Raw genomic sequence first — 14288 nt, 5'->3', positions numbered from 1 at the left:
GTCATTTTACCATTTTTTTTTAATTGGGTTCTTATACTTTTTTTTTTCCTTTTATTTGGGTCTCTGCACTAATTTTTTTTTTTTTAGTTGGGTCTCTATATAATTAAACCAATTATTGTCAAGTGGAACCTAATTCGTGCAAGAACTAAATTAAAAGGAAAAAAAGTATAGGAATCTAATTGAAAATTTTGCAAAATTATAGGGTCAACAGAGTAATTAAACCTAATAATAATAATAATATCATCATTATTAATTCATGCTATCAAGGTTTCATGCTTGATAAAATGGTTGAGACCTTCTTTACTAATTATGTTATCCTTTATAGTTTATACACTCTTTATTAAGCAAAGAGTATTGAATTTTTTGTTAATTAAATAAATTTTAGTTTTTTATTTATTATATTTTATATGCTTATATTTAAAGTTTACGGTGTTTGATTTTTCGCCTTTTTTTTAAACCTTTAATTACTAGTTAATTTTCAGAAAGCTCACCTATCTTTCTACAATAGGTCTTTCTTTAAGTTTGGAAGCGCAAAAAAAAAATGATTATTAGCATATAGACTTGTTTCGGAGTTTACCTAGAACCGGATGATTGGGCTCGAATGGAATGCCCAAACGTTGAAGGAAGGTGGCCTCCAACTTGTTCCTGTCTGGGAGCCACCGTCCGAGTTGTGTGCTTTGAAGAAAAAGGAGGGGTGGTGGTACCTGCGAAGACACTCTGATGTCTAAGTCAGCAAGAGGTTAAGTAGGTTCAGAATATTGGAACTTAAGTTTACCTGAGGGTGTCAGTGTATTTATAGGGAAGGAACCAATAATCACCGCTGAATTAGTTCCACTTCTAATAGTGGATAACCGCCCCTTTATCTTAGGGTTGTTGGGATCTCTCTTCTAAAAGTGGGTGAGAGATTTAAGAGGCAGTTATTCACTTAGATAAGTGATGACTGCTTGCTGGTGTCGACCCCAACTTCTTAGTGGAGGTCGGATAGTCAGTGAAGGCCAACCTTTTGGATTGGGCCTCTTGCCTTGATTAGGCCTGGCTTATGTTTTGGGGTAGGGTATGAACAGTGCCCCTACTCGAGTCCGATCTCTTAGTTACGAGTTGGATTCGAGTATTAATTGAGCTCGGGGACGCTTAAGTCGGTATTTTCGTTCAAGTCGGAAAACTGACGTGCTTTTAATTTTGAAACGATTTCTATTTGAAAAACCGACGTGATTTCAAATTATCAATAGTCATGTCTTGTCAACCGTCGCGTCCGTTTGGATTTTCGCATTTACGCGTGGAGGGCAGTTACATTGGTAACGACGCGTTCTTTTAATGACTGAACTGTTTTACGATTATGCCCCTGGTATCTTATAAATACCTTTCCCTCCTTCTTTCTTTTCTTTCGTTTTCGACGCTTCCTTTCTGTTCTAACTCAAATCCCTTGCGCTTTCGTCTGCTGGTGTTCTGGAGTGTTTGCCTCTTTATCTTCTTCTTCACAAAGGTTAGTTCTTTGTATTTTCCTTTCGCTTTTTACAGTATTTTCTGTTTCTTCTGTATGCTTTTGGGAGTGATATTTCTTTGTGATATATTTACTATTCGTAGTAACAAGATTTTGTATTTTCTTTTTTGCGAGAGTCTTTTTGGTTGTGATTATTGGCTGCTCTTGACTTTTGTTTGAAAAGAACTGCTTTGCTGTGGACTGGCTTTTGATGGTTTCTTTTTGCATAATGTAGGTGTTATCACTTTGACGTACATTTTGCATTTTCTGAAAAAATGTCTTCCTGTGTCCCTGAGCCCTTATTGCAACGGGTAGACTCCTTTGTGCTATCTGAACACCCAATAGTAGATACCGTTTTCATAACCGAGCTTAGAAAACACCATAGGGTCTGTAGCCTTGATAGTGATAAATCCAAATATGAGCTAGTGGCCCAGATCCTGAGGACTGAGTTTGTTGTAGGAGAATTAACGACACTGACCCCCACTTTATTTTCATGTATGATGTCTTTTTACCCGTCTTGGGGTTACCCTGCCTTTTTCCGACTTTAAAATAGAAGTTTTGTCCCATTGTAGAGTAGCTCCTATCCAACTCCATCCTAATTCTTGGGGTTTTCTCAAAATTTATCAACTTGTCAGCCAAGGACTTGACTTTCCAATTTCCTTAAAGATCATCTATCTTTTCCATCTGACCAAACCTTTTAGTGCTAAGAACAAACAACAATGGGTTTATTCCCGAGCTATTCAAGGCCATAAAGTTTTTTCCATTTTTGATGAATTCTTTCATGACTTCAAGAATTTTTTCTTCAAGGTCCAATCTAGCGAGGGTCATCACCCTTTTTTCTAAACGAGAACAATGAGCCCCGATTTTCTCTATATTGGGTAGAAACAGCCTCTGTGAAAAAATATGGTCTAGTAGACTTGGAGGAGGTAAAGGAGGCTGTAGTTGACTTTTTTCGAGAGGCCTAGGGGCAGGCTCCAAACCTGGACACCAAAAATTTTTTTCTTGGATCTCTGAGCTACGTCAGGACCAAGCTAGGTAGTCACTTGTTGGTAGTCGAATTTGATTACTTCCGACTTGTATTAATCTATTTACTTTATTTCTAACTTGGGTGCTAATCATTTTTATTTTTTCTTTCAGAAAAAATGAAAAGCGGATCGAGGGCGGCTTACAACAAGGTACAAGAGGCTAAGAGAAATGCCCACTCCCGAGCTGCTGCACAGGAACTCAGGGCTTCTGCTACTCCTCTTCTTCATGGGTCTGGTTTGGGGACCTCTTCTTCTTGGCCAATCTTGGTAAATCCTATTCTTACTCCTCCTCCCCTTCCTCCTCCTCCCCCAATTCAATCCACCTCGGAACTTGAAAAGAAAAAATGAAAAACCTCGGAAGCCGGAGCCTCTAGTGTTGGGGATGCCGGCTTTGATGGGCCAAAGTTTACTAGGAAGCACATCCTCCCATACAGCCAAATTGCTATGGATGATGTTGCTATCCGAAATCATCTTCAAATTTTAATCCAAGGGAAAATTCGAACTGCTTGGGTCTGCACCTCTCTCCTTGATATTTTTGACAAGACTCTCTTGAGTGCTACCCAACAATCTTTAGAAAATCTTCAAGGGAGGATTGTCATGTATCAGGAAGAAGAAAGAAGGTTGCAGGAGGAGAACAATTGGCTGAAGGAAGAGCTTATCCAGACCCGGGAGAGGGAGAAAAAATTGATGGGCCAGTGTGTAATGGCTGAGGGTCTAAAGGAGAAAGCTGAACAGAACTATGTTAGGATCTTTTCGGCCAATCTTGATTTGAAAAAGGAGGTTGAGCAGCTTCAGGAGAGCTACCAGGAGTTGGAGGACTCCATTGTTGAGGGTACTGAAGAGGTGTTTAGGGTGCTGAAGCAACAAGTCAGAGTTATTGCTCCTGACTTGGATCTATCCCCTCTTCACCCTGACAAGGTTGTCGTTAATGGAGAGATAGTTTCTCCTCCTCGTCCTAAGACTGACTCCGAGTTGAAGACAGCCGGGCAACGCATCATTGAATCCCCTCCTCGTGAGGTTGATATGCCGACTTCTTCAACTGCTCCTGGTGTGACTCTAACTCATGACGTCGAAGAGATCCCTTTGACCCCTCCTACTTTCGCGGCCGAATCGACCTCCTCTCCTGCCAGTGACTCGAGCCCTCTTCTTGGTCCCAAGTGATGATATTTTTAAAGGCTCGACTTGTGGGTCCTTTTTATGAACTCTTTTTATTTATTTGTATGTTTTTGTTGGTGGTTCCTTAACACTTGGTCCTTTTTATAGGATCTTTAACGACAATTTTTGTTTCGTTTGGTCCTTTTTGGATAGGGTCGTTAACAAAGTAGTTGCTTTATTATTCATGTGGTGATGGTTTGTTTACAGTTTACTTGAAACTTTTGTTGAATGGTTTAAGGCTTTTCATAGAGAAAACCTTTTTTGTACCTTAGTTTCGTGAAGCTTTGAAAAAATTTTCTAAGATAGTTTGACTGTGGCTTCTGAGAAACTTTTTGTTAAGTAATCTCAACTTTGATTAGATTCCTATGGGAATGCTGCCGCCTTTGACCTTTAACCGGGCTTTCGTATTTCTCGCTTTCCATTACTTTATTCGCCTACGTTTCAACTTCGCTGTGCTTATTAAACCGTTTTCATAACTTAGTCTTGCGATGCATTAAGTTCTGCTCGGGCTTTCTGACTTATAAGTCATTAGCTATATTGTTTCTGAGTTTTTTATGATTAACTTTTATAACCTCTTTACACCGACTTGTACCCCGTCGCTTTATCTAGCCGACCATGTTAGGCCGGTCAACGAATTTTTGCGTTTTTTCGAGCTTAAGTCAATGTGTGTCGTAGAGTAATAATAGAATTTCTAAAGAGAAAGATAAAGAGTTAAAAGTGAGATATTATTACTAATGCGCTGTGGCTTTTACAAGGGTGCTTTTGCTACTAAGGGGTTGAATTTTCTGCCCCTAGCCCTTGCTTTGATGCCTCGTTAAAACTCCCTCCAGGAAAACCTTTTTTGGAAAAAAATCATGGAGTCGGGAAAAAGAGTACATCAGGGAGCGAGGTTCGCTTCTAGCTGTAATATCTCTTCATATTGCAAGCGTGCCATGATCTTGGAAGCTCGGATCCTCCTAGATCGGACACTTTATAGTAGCCTTTTCCCAAGACCTCAACTATCTTGTAGGGTCCTTTCCAGTTTGCAGCAAGTTTTCCTTCTCTCGACTTGTTCACTCCGATGTCATTTCGGATGAGCACTAAGTCGTCTGAGGCGAAGCTTCTTCCAATGACCTTTTGGTTTTACCTTATCGTTATCCTTTGTTTTATCGCTGCTTCTCTTATCTGGGCTTGTTCTCGGACTTCTAGGAGTAATTCGAGTTCCTCTTTGTGTGCTTGGACGTTTTCGACCTCATTGTAAAATCTCACCCTTGGGCTTTGCTCATTGACCTCTATGGGGATCATGGGTTCAATGCCATAAGCAAGTCGGAAAGGTATTTCACCAGTAATTGAATGAGGTGTGGTTCGATAGGCCCATAATACCTGAGGAAGCTCTTCAGCCCAAGCTCCCTTAGCTTCTTAAGTCTTTTCTTTAACCCTGCCAATATAACTTTATTGGCTGCCTCTGCTTGTCCGTTCGCTTGGGGATGCTCGACCGAGGTAAATTGATGCTTGATTTTCATGCTAGCCACCAAGCTTCTGAATGTAGAATCAGTAAATTGTGTACCATTATCATTTATGATGGAGTGTGGGACTCCAAATCGGGTGATAATGTTTCTGTACAAGTATTTTTGACTTCTTTGTGCCGTAATAGTAGCTAATGGCTCTGTTTCTATCCACTTAGTAAAGTAGTCTACTTGCACAATAAGGAACTTTACTTGTCCTGGTGCTTGTGGGAAAGGTCCAAGTAGATCTAATCCCCACTTTGCGAAAGGCCACGAAGAAGTCACGCTAATGAGTTCTTCTGGGGGAGCGATGTGGAAGTTGGCATGTTTCTGACATGGTGGACATGTCTTTACGAATTCTGTAGATTCTTTCTGTAAGGTTGGCCAATAAAACCCTGCCCGAAGTATCTTTTTGGCAAGAGCCCGTGCTCCGAGATGGTTTTCATGTATCTGACAAGGTTGACACTTTTTCGCAAAGTCGGTGGCATCTTTTTGTAGAGTTGGCCAGAAGAACCCAGCTCGGATTACTTTCATAGCTAGGGATCTGGCTCTGAGATGGTTTCAGCAGACGCCATTGTGTATCTCTTCCAGGACTTCTGCCGTCTTCCATTGTGTATCTCTTATCCACCTTTGTGACCGAGGACTCCTGGAGAGTTTCTTGTATCAGACTTCTATTGTTTCCTCCTATCTTGGTACTTGCCAGTTTGGAAAGGGCATCGGCTCTGCTATTGAGCTCCCTTGTTATGTGTTTGACTTCAGTTTCGAGGAATTGCCTAAGAAGCTTGAGCATTCTTTCCAAGTACCTCTTCATGTTGGGATTTTTTGCTTGGTATTCTCCATTAACCTAGGAAATCACGACTTGAGAGTCACTGAAGGCTATTACTTTGGTCGCTTCAACCTCTTTAGCTAACTTTAGCCCGGCAATCAGGGCTTCATATTCTGCCTGATTATTGGAGGTCGAAAATTCAAAATTCAAACCTCTCTTTGAGTTCCTTTTTGATTAACCAGTATTATGCCTGCACCACTTCCAACTTTGTTGGAAGAGCCATCCACATACAGTTCCCACATTGCAGAGGCCTCCTCTTGATCTCCTGCGTATTTGGCCACGAAGTCGGTGAGGCATTGGGCTTTGACAACTGTCCAAGTTTCGTATTTTAAGTCGAACTCAGATAATTCAATAGCCCATTGAACCATTCTGCCCGTAACATCCATTTTCTGAAGGATTTGCTTCATGGGATGGTTCGTCAGAACTCTTATAGTATGAGTTTGAAAGTAAGGCCGAAGCCTTGTAGATGCCACAACTAAGGCCCATGCGAACTTATCAAGTTTTTTATACCTTAGTTCAGGTCCTTATAGCACCTCACATGTGAAGTAGACAGGATGCTACCCGACCTTATCTTCCCGTATTAATGCTGACGGCACGGCCTTCTCGGCGACAGCTATATATAACACAAGTTCTTCCCTTGCTATTGGCAGGGTAAGAATTGGAGGTTGGCTTAGAAACCTTTTGAACTCTTGAAAGGCTTCTTCGTATTCAGAAGTCCATTCGAACTGGCATCCTTTTCTTAGTAGGGCAAAAAGTGGTAAGGATTTTAATGCTAATCCTGCCAAAAACCTGAATAGAGTTGCAAGTCGGCCGTTCAGCTGCTGGACTTCCTTTAAACAGGTCGGGCTCTTCATTTCCAAAACCGTTCTACATTTATCGGGGTTAGCTTCAATCCCCCTTTGTATCAGCATGAATCCTAGAAATTTTTCCGCCTCCATTGCAAAGGTGCCTTTATCGGGATTTAGTCTCATCTCATGCATTCTTATGGTGTTGAAGACTTGCGTGAGGTCGCTCAGGAAGCAGGTGTCATCCTTGGTCTTTACCAACATGTTGTCCACATATACCTCCATTAGTTCTCCCAAGTGAGGTGCAAACACCTTATTCATTAGTCTTTGATATGTGGCTGATAAACCCATATTTTATGATGTATTTTGTGCTCAATTTAAGTGATTTATTAAATCATTCACCCACTTATTCATGTGAATTGCATGGTTTTACTTTCCCTTCCTTATTATGTGAAATATGTGAAAAACATGTTTCCTATGCTTTAAAAATATTAAATTTAATTACCCTTTATTACCATTCGATGCCGTGATTTGTGTGTTAAGTATTTTCAGATCTCCCAAGGCAGGAATGACTTAGAGGACAGAAAGGAAACATACAAAAATGGAAGGAAAACACGGAAATGGAGTTTTGAAGAAAAGGGCAGCGACGCGAACGCATGGACGACGCGGCCGCGTGCCTAGCGTGAAAAGACAGCGACGCGAACGCGTGACTGACGTGGATGCGTGCCTTGAGCAAAACGCAATTGAAGCGTACGCGTGACCGAAGCGAATGCATGACAAGGAAAAATCCGAGATGACGCGACCGCGTGACCCACGCGGACGCGTGACAGATGCCACGTGCAGAAACTGCAGAAAATGCCCCCAGCAATTTCTGAAACCCTTTTGGCCCAGATCCCAGTCCAGAAAACACAGATTAGAGGTTATAAACTGGGGGAATGCATCCATTCATTAACTCTCTTAGGTTTTAGGATTAGGATTCCTCTTAAAGGATTTAGGATTTCAACCTCCTCTCAGGTTCAATATTCCTTTTACTTTATATTTCTCTTCTGCTTTCAGATACTTTAATGCTTTTGTTTGTTGATTACTTATGTTGCCAAATTGGATTACGAACCATTTATGTTAGGATTTTCTTTATTTAATATAAATTGAGGTATTTTCAGATTTATGATTCTTATTTAGTTTTTTTATATTCTTGGCTTTAATTGATTAATTGGAGACTCTTGAGTTATCAAACTCATCGTGATTGATAATTGTTATTTTTGCTAATTGAATTGAATTCCGATAACTCTAGTCCTTTCTTAGGAGTTGGCTAGGACTTGAGGATCAAACTAATTAGTCCACTTGACTTTCTTTTGCTTTAGTAAAGGTTAACTAAGTGGGATTAAAACTCAATTCTCATCACCATCGATAAGGATAACTAGGATAGGACTTCCAAATTTTCATACCTTGCCAAGAGTTTTATTAGTTATTAATTTATTAATTCCTGCAATTTATTTCCCTTGTTCAAACCTTTTAAAACCCAAAAACACTGTTTTCCATAACTAATAATAAGAACATCTCCCTGCAGTTCCTTGAGAAGACGACCCAAGGTTTAAATACTCGGTTATCAATTTTATTGGGTTTGCTTAAGTGACACAAAACTTTTGTAAGGAAGAAATTCTTGTCGGTCTAGAAGCTATACTTACAATGGGAATTTATTTTTAGAAAATTCTAGATCGCGCGAGAGTTTCGCTCTTTCAGTGGCCCCCGCCTTTTTTAACCCAAATGGTATGACCACGTAGCAATAGTTCGCTCTGGGCGTGACAAACGATGTCTTCTCTTGGTCGGGTTTATACATTGGGATGTGATTATATCCTGAGTAGGTATCCATGAATGAGAAATATTGATATCCTAAGCTAGAGTCTACTAGGGTATCAATATTGGGTAGAGGATATGGGTCTTTAGGACACACCTTGTTGAGATCGGTGTAGTCAACACACATCCTCCATTTGTCATTTTGCTTTTTTACCAACACCACGTTTGCCAGCCAGGCCGGACACTTGACTTCTCTAATAACGTCTGCTTCTATCAGGGTTTGCACTTGTTCTTCGACCACTTGAGCCCGCTCAGGTCCTAGCTTCCTTCTTCTTTGCTGGACAAGTCGGGATCCCGGATGAACAGCCAATTTATGTGACATGAGTTCGGAATCTATCCCAGGCATGTCAGAAGCTCTCCAGGCGAAGAGATCGGAATTCTCTTGTAGGAGCTGTACCAGCTTCTGCTTCAAATCTTCTGCTAAATTGGCTCCTATGTTGGTGTTCTTCCCAATCTCTTTCCCGATCTGTATCTCTTCGGCCGTTCCTCCGGGCTGTGGCCGTAATTCTTCTTTAGCTCGGACTCCCCCGAGCTCGACGGTATTGACTTCTTTTCCTTTACCTCTTAGGTTCAGACTTTCATTGTAACACTTTCTCGCCAATTTCTGGTCTCATCTGATGGTAGCGATTCCTTCTGGTGTTGGGAACTTCATACAAAGATAAGGGGTAGAAACCACTTCTCCAAGCCGATTTATGGTTGTTCTACCTATCAGGGCATTATAGGCAGAGGCTATATCGACGATAATGAAGTCGATGCTTAGAGTCTTGGATTTTGTCCCCTTTCCAAAAGTTGTATGCAGGGGCATAAAGCCTAGTGGCTTGATGGGAGTGTCCCTTAGTTCGAAGAGAGTGTCAGGGTAGGCCCTTAGCCCCTTCTTGTCCAATCCCAACTTGTCAAATACTGGTTTGAACAAGATGTCAGCTGAGCTCCCTTGATCCACCAGGGTTCTATGCAGATGAGTGTTGGCGAGTATCATAGTGATTACTACCGGGTCGTCATGCCCGGGCATAATACCTTGCCCGCCCTCTTTGGTAAAAGAAATAGTTGGGAGGTCGGGCCTTTCATTTCCGACTTGGTAGACTTCCTTCAAATGCCTTTTTTGAGATGATTGGGTCAACCCTCCTCCTGAAAATCCTTCCGATATCGTATGGATATGTTGTTCTGGGGTCTGCAGAGGCGAACTTCTTCGTTCATGACCTTCATCATCTCTTTTTCTTTTTCCATGATTGTCCGACCTTTCCATAAGATATCTGTCTAGCCGACCTTCCCTGGCCAGCTTTTCTATCACATTTTTTAGGTCGTAGCAATCATTAGTGGAGTGTCCATACAACTTGTGATATTCACAGTATTCATTACGGCTTTTCCCTTTTTGTTCTTAATAGGTCGTGAGGGAGGAAGCTTTTCAATATGACAAATTTTCCTGTGAACGTCGACGAGAGATACTCGTAAAGGATTGTAGGAGTGGTATCTTCTGGGCCTCTTAGTCCCGACTTCTTCCTTTTTCTTGGGCTCCTTCTTCTTTTCTTTTGATTGGTGAGGGTGCCCCAGCTGTCAACTTGATTCTCGTAACCTGGCGTTCTCTTCCATATTGATATACTTCTCAGCTCGTTCTTGTACATCACTCAAAGAAGTCGGGTGTCTCTTTGAGATGGACTGGGAGAAGGGTCATTCTCGAAGTCCATTAACGAGACTCATTATTACTGCCTCAGTGGGAAGGTCTTGAATTTCTAAGCACGCCTTATTAAACCTTTCCATGTAGTCTCTCAGGGTTCTCCGACCTCCTGTTTGACTCCTAGGAGGCTAGGGGCGTGCTTGACCTTGTCTTTTTGAATTGAAAATCGCGCGAGGCTGGTCACCGACCTGGGGGAAGGCCATCAAACCACTTCATCGCCGCCTTTGTTAAAGTTGTCGGAAAGGCCTTACAGCGAGTGGCGTCCGATTCATCGGCTAGGTACATCCGACTTTTGAAATTGCTGAGGTGATGCTTCGGTTAGTCGTCCCGTCTTTTAAAGATTCTGGGAACTTTAGCCCTCATGATGTCCTCAATAAATGGGTCTTCTTCCCCTAACGGAGTATCTGCTCAATCTCTGCGGGAATCCCTACTTCGGAGGTTGGATTTCAGCTTCGAGATCTTTTCTTCAAGCTCTCTTCGTTGCTCGATCTCTCTCCTGAGGCCTCGCTCCGCTTCACCCTATCATTCCAACTCTTGTTCTAGTTGCTCGGGTCGACCCTGGTGGCCATGTAATAGCCTCATTAGGTCACTGGAGTGAGGTTGCCCATCCTTTCCGGGCTGATGAACTTCCGAGGAGATTTTGTTCGGTCCCTAGGTATTCGAAGGGCCCTCAGCATGTAGTCCTTTCGCTCCTTGTAGAGATATTATCGCTCGGTCGTTGTTGACTATGTCCTGATGCTCTGGATCGGACTCAGATGCAGTGTGTCCGTCTTCATGTTGGTTGTCCGCCATATTACGTTGATCTCCGAATCTCCGGCAATGATGCCAATGTTCCGGGACTTACCTAGAACTGGATGATTGGGCTCGAATGGAAGGCCCAAACGTTGAAGGAAGGTGGCCTCCGACTTGTTCCTATCTGGGAGCCGCCGTTCGAGTTGTGTGCTTTGAAGAAAAAGAGGGGTACCTGCGAAGACACTCCGAAGCCTAAGGCAGTAAGGGGTTAAGCAGGTTCAGAATATTGGAACTTAAGTTTACCTGAGGGTGTTAGTGTATTTATAGGGAAGGAACCAATAACCACTGCTGAAGTAGTTTCACTTCTGATGGTGGATAACCGTCTCTTTATTTTAGGGTTGTTGGGATCTCTCTTCTAGAAGTGGGTGAGAGATTTAAGGAGGCAGTGATTCACTTGGATAAGTGCTGACTGCTTGCTGGTGTTGACTCCGACTTCTTAGTGGAGGTCGGATAGTCAGTGAAGGCCAACCTTTTGGATTTGGCCCCTTAGCTTGATTGGGCCTGGCTTATGTTTTGGATCAGGGTATGAACAAGACTCATACTAACAATATGGCATCCTTCAATTTAATTTATGTGACGATTAAACCCTTAAAACTGCATTTTTTTTATAGGAATGAGAGATAAAAAACAGAGACAGAGAAATATAAAATTATATTTGACAAATAAAATATAGATATAAAAATAATAATCAAATGATACAATTTATTTTTTATTATTTTTATTAATTTTTTATAATTATAATTTTTATCATTTTTTTAAAATTTTCGTATAGAAAAAGTGAAAGAAAATTAAACTTTTATAATATGTTCTTTTTTGTATTTAATTTATGAGTAATTACCCAAATCAGTCCCTGAGGATTTTAGAATCGGACATTTTAGTCCCCAAGAAAAATTAATACACGGATCAGTCCCCAAGGTTTTATTCCGGCAGACAAATCAGTCCCCAATTCATTTTCCGGCAGAATAATTACCCAAATCAGTCCCCAAAGATTTTAAAAACGGACATTTTAGTCCCCAAGAAAAACTAATGTACAAATCAATCCCCAACTTTCTCTTTGTTAGACATAATAGTCCCCCGTCCAAAATTAATAAAATTATTATTATATATATAAGAATTTAATGAATAAATTTATCATTATTTTTGTCTAAAAAATATAAAAAATATAGTACAATATTATTGTGCAATTAATAATAATAATAATTTTATTAATTTTGGACGGGGGACTATTATGTCTAACAGAGAGAAAGTTGGGGATTGATTTGCACATTAGCTTTTTTTGGGGACTAAAATGTCCATTTTTAAAATCTTTGGGGACTGATTTGAGTAATTACTCTGCCGAAAAATGAACTAGGGACTGATTTGTCTGCCGGAGTAAAACTTTGGGGCCTGATCCGTGTATTAATTTTCTTTGGGGACTAAAATGTCCTATTCTAAAATCCTCAGGGACTGATTTGGGTAATTACTCTTAATTTATTACTAAACAAAATACAAAAAAATTAATTTTTGTATCTTTGTTGTTTGTATTTTATTCTTAATGTCTTATTTATTTTGTTTTCACAACCAAACACAACTTTATATATCACAAGAATAATTAACAAATGACTGTCAAACTTTATTGGGTTAATGTTCAATTTGGCTATAAAAAAGTACCGAGTTAAATTATCTTTATTTTTTAATTTTTTTAGTATTTTTTATCGTTATTACAACCAAACAAGTAATCAATCCAGTTAATATTTATACCGGTCGATTATTGAACAAAAATACTCAAATTTGCTAGAAAACTTTCTGATAAAAAAAAAAAGGCTATGCGAAGACTCACAAGTAAAAGGTCGTCCACTACTAAATAGTAAATACTAATATCCAAAATATTCCATATGCACCTTTACGCAAACAAAAAGAATACCAACCTTTTGAAAAACAAAGAATCGACCAAAGAAGTTGTGCATTTCTTGGGATCTGGAAAATCATGGCAGCAGCTCTAATAGGCGGAGCTGCCGTGGGAGCAGTGTTCGGAGAACTGCTGAAGGCGGTTTTGGAAATGAAGGACAAGACCATCATGTTCAAGCCAACCTTGGCCTACCTCCAAACCACCTTAGAATCATTAAAACCTCTCATGAAAGAGATAGAACAACACAACAACAAACTCTGTCGTCCAAAGGCAGAACTAGAATCTCTGATTCGAGACATGGAAGATGGCACAAAGCTTGTTTACAAGTGCTCAAAGATACACAAGTTGAATTTGCCTGCAAAGATCTATTGCCAGAAGCAATTGGAAGAACTAGAACGGTGTCTCAGCAGGTTCTTTAGCATTGATATGCAAGCTCAGATTTTAAGAGATTTGAAAGAGACGTTGCTCGAGGTTCGTAGAATAAAGAATGCTATTAAAAACCTGCCCCTTACAACACCAACGGATTCATCTTCAGATCTCTTGGATATAAATTCTGCTGAGGAAATTGTTGAGTTGGGGATTTGTGAGTCAATTTTAACTGAATATACTAGTAGGACTATTTCTGCTGACCAAATCTTAGAAGAAGATAGCCAGGTAAGTTTCTCCATTCTTCTCACTTCTGCTTCAGCTCACTCTTCACATAATACAGCTTCTTTTTTTTTTTTTTTGCTACTGGCATAAAAATGTCTCGAATTTTTGGTAGATAGCAAATTCATTTTCAATTTCTGAAAAAGAATTAGAGTGTATTTTGATTTGTATTTTTTTTTAGTGTTTTTTATTTTTAAAATTTTATAAAAAAGTTTATTATTTTTGTTATTTCTTTTACAAAATTCAAAAAAATTACTAAAAATAAAAATAAAAAATAAAAATACAAACCAACTCCAACTTTATGTTTTCATTTCTGTCTTTCTTTCTCCAACTAGAGAGTAAATGATCGCCTCTTTATCTTTCATGCATTATTGTATAATATCATTGTTTTATTCATTTTTAATTAATCCAATACATAGATAGAATTTGAATAAAAATAAGTTTTTGTAACACGCATTAAATATATTGTTCTAGTATTAGCTAATAGCTATGATCAACGATGGATCCAAGGATTTAAGAGTGGAAAAATAAAAAATTAAAATTTTGTATAATTAAATATAATATTATATATTTAATAATAGATATAATTATAATTAATTTTTTAATTAAAAAATTAATAAATATTTGTCAAATAAAAAAATTATCTCAATTTTTATAATTTTTTATAATTTTTTATGAT

General features: G+C 39.5%; 1 protein-coding gene across 4 annotated transcripts in view; it reads left to right on the top strand.

Moving 5' to 3' along the window:
• Positions 12862-14288, top strand: part of LOC107624078 (BAG-associated GRAM protein 1) — an 18547-nt gene continuing 17120 nt past the window's right edge. For all 4 annotated transcript variants that reach the window (XM_016326524.2, XM_021113994.1, XM_021113993.1 and 1 more), the window contains exon 1: positions 12862-13615. In XM_016326524.2, coding sequence (XP_016182010.1) covers positions 13040-13615 — 576 coding nt within the window. In that variant the 5' untranslated portion in view covers positions 12862-13039. The remainder of the gene's footprint in view (positions 13616-14288) is intronic.

This window comes from Arachis ipaensis, chromosome B10, assembly GCF_000816755.2.
Source record: "Arachis ipaensis cultivar K30076 chromosome B10, Araip1.1, whole genome shotgun sequence".
NCBI lineage: Eukaryota > Viridiplantae > Streptophyta > Magnoliopsida > Fabales > Fabaceae > Arachis > Arachis ipaensis.
Note: the sequence above shows the minus strand (reverse complement) of the source record. Positions and strands in the feature narration are given on the sequence as shown.